Genomic DNA, 9,860 nt, shown 5'->3' on the forward strand with positions numbered 1-9,860 from the left:
GCCTCCATTTTTTTATCAGTATAAGTTGGTTTTTCACAGCCGGCAGAATATTTCGGCATCTTATAAAATGAACCGGAAGAATGAACAAAACTTATATATTTTAGACAGTAAATCCGTAAATTCTTAAACAGACGAAAATCATAGTTTTAGTAGTCAGTGAAAGATAAAATCTACTCACCTTAACTAACAGCTCGACGAATTTTCCTAGCCCGAATCGTCGTGCTCCACCTCTCCAGCAAACCAGCTTCTTTCTCTGCCTCCATTTTTTATATTTTATTATCTTCAAAACCCTATTCTCTAGAACAATGTGTTTATATACTTGGGTCCGAAACCCAAGCCCAACACCGACTCGGGCCCAAAACCAAGCTCACGTATCCCGAGTCCAATCCGACGAATTTTTAAAATAAACAATTAAATTAATTAATTAAATAGAAAAATACGTATAAAAAAAACACGGGGTGTTATAAACACAATCAATTCACACAAGGAAGATTCTCCACATTCAAAGGATCCAGTGGGCGGCGGCCCTCTTCACCAACAGGACCACTTGCTGGATCACAACTTGCATTCACAACTTTTGTGGAGACCTCTTTAGTTGGCTGAACGGTTGGAGCAACACCAAGGTCGGATGGTAGATCAAGTCGTCTACTAGCATCTACAACAACATTATCCACATCTGCTGTTGCAGCCCCACTTTCGACCGACCTCTTGAGGGTTTTGTATTTACGTTCCAGTTCCATGTAGTCATCCACTACAACGTAAACATCCCCACTCTCTACCAAATCGACCAGGTCGTTGTACTCTTTTTAAGCTATTTCAGCAACGTCTTGCGCTCGTTTGGTCTCATTAACCCAATGCTGAACCTCCACCTTAGAAGCATCAATTGTTGGTTGCAGCAAAGCCACCTTCCCAGCCAGGTCCCCGACCTACAACCTTACCCCCGACATTTTAGCCCTCTCCACCTCTTGCACATCTACCTACTTGCCATAAGCCTCCTTGGCTACGACCAGCTCCGTCTTGTACAGGTCGGAGATAGTGGCCATCTCCCTCAACTTCCTGTACATGGCCAGAACCTGACAAACCAAAAAAAAAAAAAAAAAAATCATATCGGAAAGATACTAGCAAAGCACAAACACAGATCGGATGGACACTTACGAAGCACAAGGAGCGATCCATATCTCTCAAGTTCGCCCCCAAATCCTTCCCAGTCTCCAGCTATAGCCTGTCCTCATCCAGGGCAATACTCTCTAGCAGCCCTCCAACAACTAATGAAGACTTGAAACTACAATCCAAGTTCTTCACTAGCTTGGTCAACCCACTTACTGGGTCGTAGTAGCTAACCAGCCGGTCCAGGACGTCAGATTCAGTAGCCTTGTCACTTAGGGCCACACTCCCCGACCCCTTGCACTTTTGGACTGCAGGCTCAGTCTCACTACCCTTCTTCTTGCCCCGGGCATCAGCGACCCCCACATCAACAGCCAACTCCCTCAGATTCATCTTCTTCAAAAGAGCCCGACCTGAATAAGTACGACCTTCCACCGTACCAGGTCATTCCCAGACTCAGTTCAGGTCCTCTTCACCCCCTCAGGCTCAACCACCTCAAAGCGCCTCTTCAGCTGAGGCCTCCGGAAAGGACCAGGAGCATCACCACTCCCACCAACACTTACACCACGACCAGCTCGCCCACCATCACCCCCCTCAGAACGTCTTGAAGCAGAACGGCTATCAGCAGCTCCTCCAACCATTCTCACTCCAGAAACAAGTTGCCTCCTTTGGCTCTCCCTCTCCATCCAAGTGTCCGAGCTAAAATCAGAGATATCAAGAACAAGCTTAAGAGCCCCCTTCTTCTGCTCAGCTTTCTTCTTGTTAATCTTCGCACCGCCTCGACTATTGAAGTAGTGCGCAACCTCCCCCAACAAAGACGCCTTCTCTTCCAAAGTCAGCCTAGCAAACTTTTCAATCGCCCCCGAGGACGTACAATTTCGAATTACGACCTCTGCAAAACAAACAAACATCAAAACGTCATCATATCAAACTTATAACCAAAACAAGCGACCTACAGCCTACACCTTACAACATAAAAACGACCCACATCAAATAAACGACCTACCATCAGTCCTCACACTACGATTCTGCACCTCACACCCAGGAGGGCAATAATTCCCCACAATCAACAGATGCCTATGCCACCATTCCTCTTTACTCACACCAACAATCATAGGTGACTTACCCCTCATCACTTGAAAACCAAAATTCAAAGCAAAAGAAATTTTTATAGCGAAATGCTCCAGCACATCAGACAAACAGATATTATAATCTCTGAGTCTCAACAAATCTAGCACGTGCAGCACCCTCCAACTATTTCCCACAAATTACAAGGGTGGTTTACCACAGAAGTTCAGAACGTCCAAGGTCAGACGTGAGAATGGCAACCTCAACCCCGCCTTCAGTTGGTCATACATAATTACAACCCCACCATCTCGAGGCACATAATCACAGCCAAACACATTCTGCTCACCACTCAGGTCGTATATCATCAGGTCGGGGCTATCAATCCCAAACTCCCTTATCAAATCCCCAAAGTTGTCCCACACCGACCTAGATACAGCCACGTCAGTCGTCATCTCCAATGAAGTGGACAATGACGCCTCACCTCCACTACGTGCCCTAATAACCTCATCATCCTCACTCAAAGTTCTCTCTCTCCACTGATCAACCTCAACTTCCCCACTCAAACCATCACTGGTCATAGACATTGCAAAAACAAAAGAAGTAGAAAGATCAAATTTTTAAGTTCGAAAGCACGCACCTGATAACAAAGGATGGAAAAGTTTTTTCTCTTTTCTTTCTTTCTTTCGCTCTACTTTTCCTTGGTTGATAGAATGAGGAGGTGAAAAACCTTTCGCACACCAAAACCCCTGAGCTGCCCAAACCTCGAGAAGAGACAAACGTTTCGTATTCCCAAAAACACAATCATAACTTGCCCATAAACCGTCGCGATTTTGGGCCCATGGGTCAGATCTAATTGTTCCTGCACATTTTTCCAAAATACAAAAAAAACCCATCAGACGGACACGTGTTAAAAAGCTTTGTTTTAACTTTTATTTTCATACCACAGCTATCCAAACAATAAGTAAAACAAAGGGGACTGTGTAAGTACCCTCCGTTCTGCATTTCATATTACTACAACACACGTGTCCACACACCAGGTTGTTCCTCACCAGCTCGTACCAAGCCATTAGAACGTACCAACGACCTAAACCCAGGTCGTCCCAAACAGCAATTACAGCCATATATGGAAGCAAATCATCTAGCGCAATCCTAGAGTTCAGTCACCGCACCAATCAAAGAGACATTTACTTTGTAACATCAGGAGTAATGACGAATCATCAAGTTAGCACACAATGTGGATCTACCCTTGACAACGACCTGGAGCAAATAAGGAAGGTCAACTCAAACATCTATAAGTAGAGAGAGATGAACTACGTAAGACTTTATTCAAGTTTATCCCTAGAAATTTGATACGTAGGCAACTCTTGTCCCAATAAGAGTGCAGCCATTCCTTATCAAACAGAACATCAGGTTGTTCACCGCAAAACACCAAACCTCTACAATTGGTGTGGTAAAGCCGCAATCATTTCTGAAAGATACAACCATTTAAAGCACGGCACGCGTAAATTTTTGTAATTATTTGACTAATATATGTTCTCTCCAAGAAGAACCAACTGTCTACTGTGATTTAAGATTTGAATTCTCATGGACTCCATATTTTTCTGATGAATGACTGAGGATCCTATGGATATGTATACTTGCTTAGACGTGTGATTCAATGCTCTTTAATCTTGTGAATTACTATATATTTTATTCAAATGAGAAAAAACATCGGGGGGAAAGTATTATGTGACTTGTGCCAGCCAAGAAAAAAGCTGAGTTCGTCTGAAGGCATGGGCGTTGAGTGTGCTCAATCTATGGCAGTAGGATCATTGAAATCACAACATTGGTGTGGATATTCAGTTAGTGTACAAATTAAAAACCATAACATTTGTATGAGGTAGATATTAACACCCATACAAATGGTGTGGTCTCTACCTCATACATAAAATAAGATCCTAAGTAGTAGGAGGATATCTTGAGGAAGATATTAACGCCCCTCCTTTACTATGAGCAAGTCCAAAGCCTATTCTAGTGCGTAATATATCTGTGGTTTGTCCTTATTTCATGAGGTGACCTTTGGTGGAAACAAGCTACTTCATTTCCCCTGCATATCTAACAGAGGTGAAAAAGTAGAAGAAAACAAAAACAAAACAAGGAGAAAAAAAAACGAAAAGAAAAATAATAGCAGGTATTACATAGTGATCTGTTATCTGTCATCTTTGTACCATTTGATCCTAGAGTTTATGTTAGTAGTGTTTTTGTTTGAATATGCTTTTTCACCATCTTGGTGCTAAGTTTTAGTTTTATATCACCACGTTTGCTTTATATAGAAGATGGAAGGCAACAAAGCACCGGTATATTTTGAGCTCAATACTGGAGCGAAAATGCCATCAGTTGGACTAGGGACTTGGAAGGCTGAACCAGGGGTTGTTGGAGAAACTTTGACAACTGCTATCAAGGTCCTTTTCATCAACATTATGTCTCTTTTTTTGCTGTTTCATATCCATCATTAAACCCTGTGGTATTTGCAAATTTGAGTTTATCAACCTTCAATCCAATGCCTGGTGAGCGGGCAGGACTCCGTGGTGACTAGGACCACTCCAAGGGCGGTGAACACCACATTAGCCAAACAAAAAAGAAAAAAACGTATGGACGGAGTGACAATATCTACAGCTGAGCAGGCTGGTTGCTTACATAAAAATCGACATTTGTTTTTGTTTTGGTCTATTGGCAGCATATGTTATGCTCCACTAAGATCATATAATCACAAAATGATCCTTGTTTTGAACACCACACATATGCAGTGGTACGGTGATGCCATCTTGTCCTGGAATCAGATAACCCTGCTTCTCTTAGGATTAAGAAATATAACTTTGAATATATATGTTTTCTTGAAACATTCTTTTTTCTGGCCTTAAATTTCCAAAGTTCTATGCAGGCTGGTTATAGGCATATCGACTGCGCTACAGTGTATGGCAACGAGAAAGAGGTAAGCTTTAAACAATTTTGTCCTATGATATATATTCATCCCTGGAGTTAGAATCCCTTCAAAAGATTTATTGTAAGACCATGTACTTAAGACCATTCTATTTTTTGAGGCTTTTTTGAGTTATAAGACCACTTTCACTCATATCATCCTTTCAAAGGAACTCAGTTTGGTTCCGTGTTCGATCTATATATATAGCTGCATGCGCACCTACATCACCAGTTTTCATTTCTTCTATCTTGGTTTGTTATGTTCAGATTGGAACAGCTTTAAAGCAACTATTTTCAACTGGTGTTGTGAAGCGCCAAGATTTGTTTATCACTTCGAAGTTATGGTTTGTATCAGTATCCATGTTGGTTTCGGTTCAGTGTTTCTTTCTTGGTTCTTCTTTCTACTTTGAAATCCTGGAATAACTTCCTCAAAACAACACAGCTAGTGAAATAGTATCTGGTTAGTCACTCATTAGCCTTAACCATTGAGGCATTGACTTGTATATAGCAAAAAATATGATTACATTCAAGCCACATGTTTATCTGTTTATCAATAAAGGCTAAAATTTCTCCTACTTAATTACAAATATTTATCGTTTACTTACAGGTGCTGCGATCACGCACCTGAGGATGTCTCCATGGCACTGAACAAAACCTTAGAAGACCTGCAACTCGATTATGTCGACCTCTATCTCGTATGTTCATAGCCCTATTTTCTTGGAGATCGAGCCACAGATCTCTCCTTCTACCTTTTTTTTTTGAAAAGTTAAGCTGGGGTTAAGGCAGACCCCACCTGTATATTAAAACCAAAGTTTGAAACTTACATTCCTCCCTAAGAGTATAGTCATTAGAGGGAGATACAACACGAACACACGAGTACATGGCCCGAAGGCTCAATTCCTACAAGCTATTGTACTTACAAGAAAGTACAACTCAAAACATGTTGTGTTTCCTTGCCACTTCCTTTCATAAAAGTAGTCATGGGGATGCTTTCATTCTGCTACTTTCTAGTCATGAGTTGTTTTACTATCTTAGGATGATCCTTCCTAAGATAAAGCTGCGCCTTTTCATAGGTGCAAAAGAAACACCCGCAACCTCTCCTTCTACCTTATCATATTAAATATATAAACAATGAAAAGACATGAATAATTCTTGAATCTTCAAACTCAATACTGATATGTCTGTCCACATGTAGGTTTAAGTAGTGCTGAGATTGTTTTTCCCATTATTTGGAACGTTATATTGTCTTACAGATACACTGGCCAGTTCGGACAAAGCCTGGAACAAGGGGTTTCTCACCCGACATCTTGCATCCCAATTTGTGTCTAGAAGATACATGGCATGCCATGGAGGGGTTGTATGCTTCAGGACAGGCACGCGCAATTGGTGTGAGCAACTACTCCACGAAAAAGCTTCAAGATCTTCTTAATTACGCGAAGGTGCCCCCTGCTGTTAACCAGGTCGAATGTCATCCTGTATGGCAGCAAACCTCACTAAAGAACTTGTGCAAGTCGACTGGTGTTCATCTCTCGGTAACTTTGGACACTATTTGTATAGAATGATTTTCGCATTATAAATACAGGTTTAGTTGCTAGAACGAAGTAGATGAAGTAAATCCAAACTTGATTTTATGAATGTTGCAACTATTTTGCAGGCCTATTCTCCTTTAGGGTCTCCTGGTACTTGGGTCAAAGGTGAGATCTTGAAGGATCCGAATCTTATTGAAATTGCCCAGAAGCTTAACAAGACACCTGCACAAGTAGCACTACGTTGGGGAATTCAGAGTGGTCACAGTGTCCTTCCCAAGAGCACCAATGAGACCAGAATTAAGGAGAACATCAGTTTATTTGACTGGTGCATCCCTCCAGATCTGTTTTCCAAATTCTCCGATATCTACCAGGTAAATAAGAGCTGTAAATAATAGGCCTCGTGGGGGTTTATATGTATCCAGGGGGGTGCGTGGGGTGCGGCGCCCACCCCAAAGATTTGGAAAAATCACATCCTGTACTAGTAATCTGCTCGAAAAGTGGCTAGGTATAAGGATTCGCACCCCCAGGATCTTTACAAAAGTTCTAGAACTGTACCCGGCTCCTAGTTCAATTATTGAGTTGCACATACTCTTGCACCACTAGACATTGAATCCTGGTTCCATCCCTTATACATTTATGTCTCTTATGAATCTGTCCTTTTGTGTTGTTTAATGCAGCAAAGATTCTTACAAGGGGAATTTGTGGTTGGCGAGTGCAGTCCATTTAAGAGCCTCCAAGAGCTGTGGGATGGTGAGATATGAGACAGAGCACAGTGTATTACATCTCCTCACCATTAGAAACTCGAAATCGTAATTATGGACTTTGTAAGCCAAAAAACTTAAATGTATTTACCTGCAGTTTTCCTAGACACTAGTTACTACAACGAATAATGGAAGCTTTCTTGATTGATTGTAGTTGACCTCAAGTAGAGACATATGTTAGGGAATAACGATACCAATTGAGCCCCACTACACAGAGAACTTGTACTTGAACCAACTACTACTCCAGACAAATTCTAAATATCCACTACAACCAACCTAGCATGCCCAACTCTCTAAACAACTATTAACAACAAATAATAATGCAAAGAAGTAAAACATACCACAACACAAAGATATATCATGGTTCGGCCAATAGAGCCTACTTCCACAAGAGCTAATCCTTTTATAACGTGGGAAGGAAGATTACAATCACTCCTCTTAATCTCTCCATCTTACTAGATCACTCCTCTCTCTTTACAGGCTTTTCTCTCTACAAAGGTTTTCTCTCTCTCAATCTTGATCTCTCTCAAGATTGGGTTTCTGTTGGCTTCTTGTCTTTCTTAGGTTTTGCCAAAAACAGAAACCTTATACTGCAAACTCGCGGTCTGCATAAATAGAATTATGCTGAAAATAGACTTGAGCACGGGTGCGCCCTTAGTCACACAACCCGTGTGAAGTGCCTACCGCTCCCGCTCTAAAACCTCGCTCTCGCGGTTTAAGTGCCAATCCCTCATAAAACCACGCTCTGAGATTTTTAAAACTGCACTCTGAGATTTTCAAAACCGCGCTCTCAATTTTTGCAACCGCGCTCTCCGAAATCTCAACGAAAATCGCCTCTTTCCTTCAACAAAAAAAAATTGAGAACTACCTTAGAACTTATTTTAGGTCTATCTACAAGAAGTTTCAGTTGAAAGGAGTAGTATTTGGGTCGAGATGATAAAAAAATCAAGTTTGACGTGTGTGTGTTCACTGGTTTACATGACTTTTGGCACTGTGTTTTTGGCAAACAAAGAGAGGAAGGAGAGAAGAGAGTGGAGTTGGATATTCTATATTAAAAAAAATAATAAAGAACTAAAGATAATGAGTTGGTAGTAATCTAGACTAAGAAATTTCATATGTTTATTTTCTTTTTCTATTTTTGTAACTATATTTCTTTTCATTTTGAATATCTAAGCTTTACTTTGTTTGAATACTTTTTTTGACTACTTTGTTTTACAAATATGTGTATTATTTATATATTATATACGCCGCTCTCAAGGCGCTCTGAAACACAGAGCTTCTCAAGTTAGGCGCTCTTACGCTCCCGCTCCTGCTCAGCGTTCTGGTGACTAAGGGCGCGCCCTCAACAAGGCCATTTATAGCGTGCGCGCCCTCTTCGAAAATCACATGAAAAGTCCAGTACCGATGTTTCTGAAAAAATGGAAAAAGAACTATCTTCTTTTTCTCTCCAAGGCTCCCTTGGGCAAGACCATTTCCGAGCTTTCGCTCGCTCAAACTTCTTCATGCAAACACCTCCGGATTCTCTCCTTCTTCCTCATGTGAGGGATAACTCAAACAACATATTATACACTGCCGTTATTTGAATAAAAACTTATACACTGCCGCTATTTCATTTCATGTTGACTCCAACCTACTAGGGGAATCGTTTGTACTTATGACCTAGTAATTAACACATTTGTTGAGATGTAATAGTCCCTATCTAGCTGAAGGAAGAACTGAAAGTTTGCTTTGAGGGTGATGAAACCTCTGAATGTGCAATCTGAACTTTAGTACATAGAAAGTACAGTGGACTTTTGACAATATTGTTGTCTTGTTGGTGCCTAATTATAAAACCTAGCTAGTTGTGCAACTGCTGTGTTAAATGACTTAAATTTTAGCCTCTTAGCCTCTTAGCATGGTACACAGGCTCCACGAGAGTGAAATTTGACTGATATTAGTTGCGCCACAAGACTGAAGGCTGTGAAGAGCTCATAAGCAGTAACAAATCCAACTTTTTTTTCTGCTGCAGTCTGGGCTAGAGACATGCACAACTTCTACAGCAGAACTTCTAACAACTGTAGGTTCCATTTAGCACTCGAGGAGATTAACCATAGTATACACAAAAGCAAACCCTGGCCAATTGACATCAGTAAGAGCTTTTATTATGGAGTTTCTGTTAAGAAATGTATAATCACGATAGATTGCTCCTTACTGAATATCGGTAGCCATCCCAGGGAGCCCAAATCTTATAAAACAGAATCCGTCATCGCTAAACACTGAATTACTGAAGCACCGTACTACTACACCCATTTATGATTTATCAACTACTAAATGGAGCCCAAATCTTACAAAACGGAACCCGTCCTCACTAAACACTGAATTACTGAAGCACCGTACTACTGGACCCGTTTATGATTTATCAACTACTAGGGTTTGCCCATGCCCTCCGGCACGCATGAAC

The 9,860-nt window shown here is 41.1% G+C and overlaps 1 protein-coding gene across 2 annotated transcripts; it reads left to right on the top strand.

Annotated features, from left to right (window-relative positions):
- The first annotated feature begins 4,222 nt into the window (after nt 1-4,222).
- Nucleotides 4,223-7,570, top strand: LOC147493760 (NADPH-dependent aldo-keto reductase, chloroplastic-like). 2 transcript variants are annotated; one of them, XM_086565492.1, is made up of 8 exons: nt 4,223-4,342; nt 4,485-4,613; nt 5,093-5,143; nt 5,398-5,474; nt 5,738-5,825; nt 6,384-6,662; nt 6,785-7,030; nt 7,337-7,570. In XM_086565492.1, the coding sequence occupies exons 2-8, from the start codon at nt 4,488-4,490 to the stop codon at nt 7,418-7,420; spliced, it is 951 nt and encodes a 316-aa protein (XP_086421618.1). In that variant the 5' UTR covers nt 4,223-4,342; nt 4,485-4,487; the 3' UTR covers nt 7,421-7,570. The 2 variants fall into 2 exon arrangements, with proteins under 2 accessions (XP_086421618.1, XP_086421619.1); XM_086565493.1 differs by having other exon boundaries at nt 4,295-4,342; nt 4,488-4,613.
- Nucleotides 7,571-9,860: the final 2,290 nt, after the last annotated feature.

This window comes from Coptis chinensis, chromosome 6 (genome assembly GCF_015680905.1).
Source record: "Coptis chinensis isolate HL-2020 chromosome 6, ASM1568090v1, whole genome shotgun sequence".
NCBI classification, from domain to species: Eukaryota; Viridiplantae; Streptophyta; class Magnoliopsida; order Ranunculales; family Ranunculaceae; genus Coptis; species Coptis chinensis.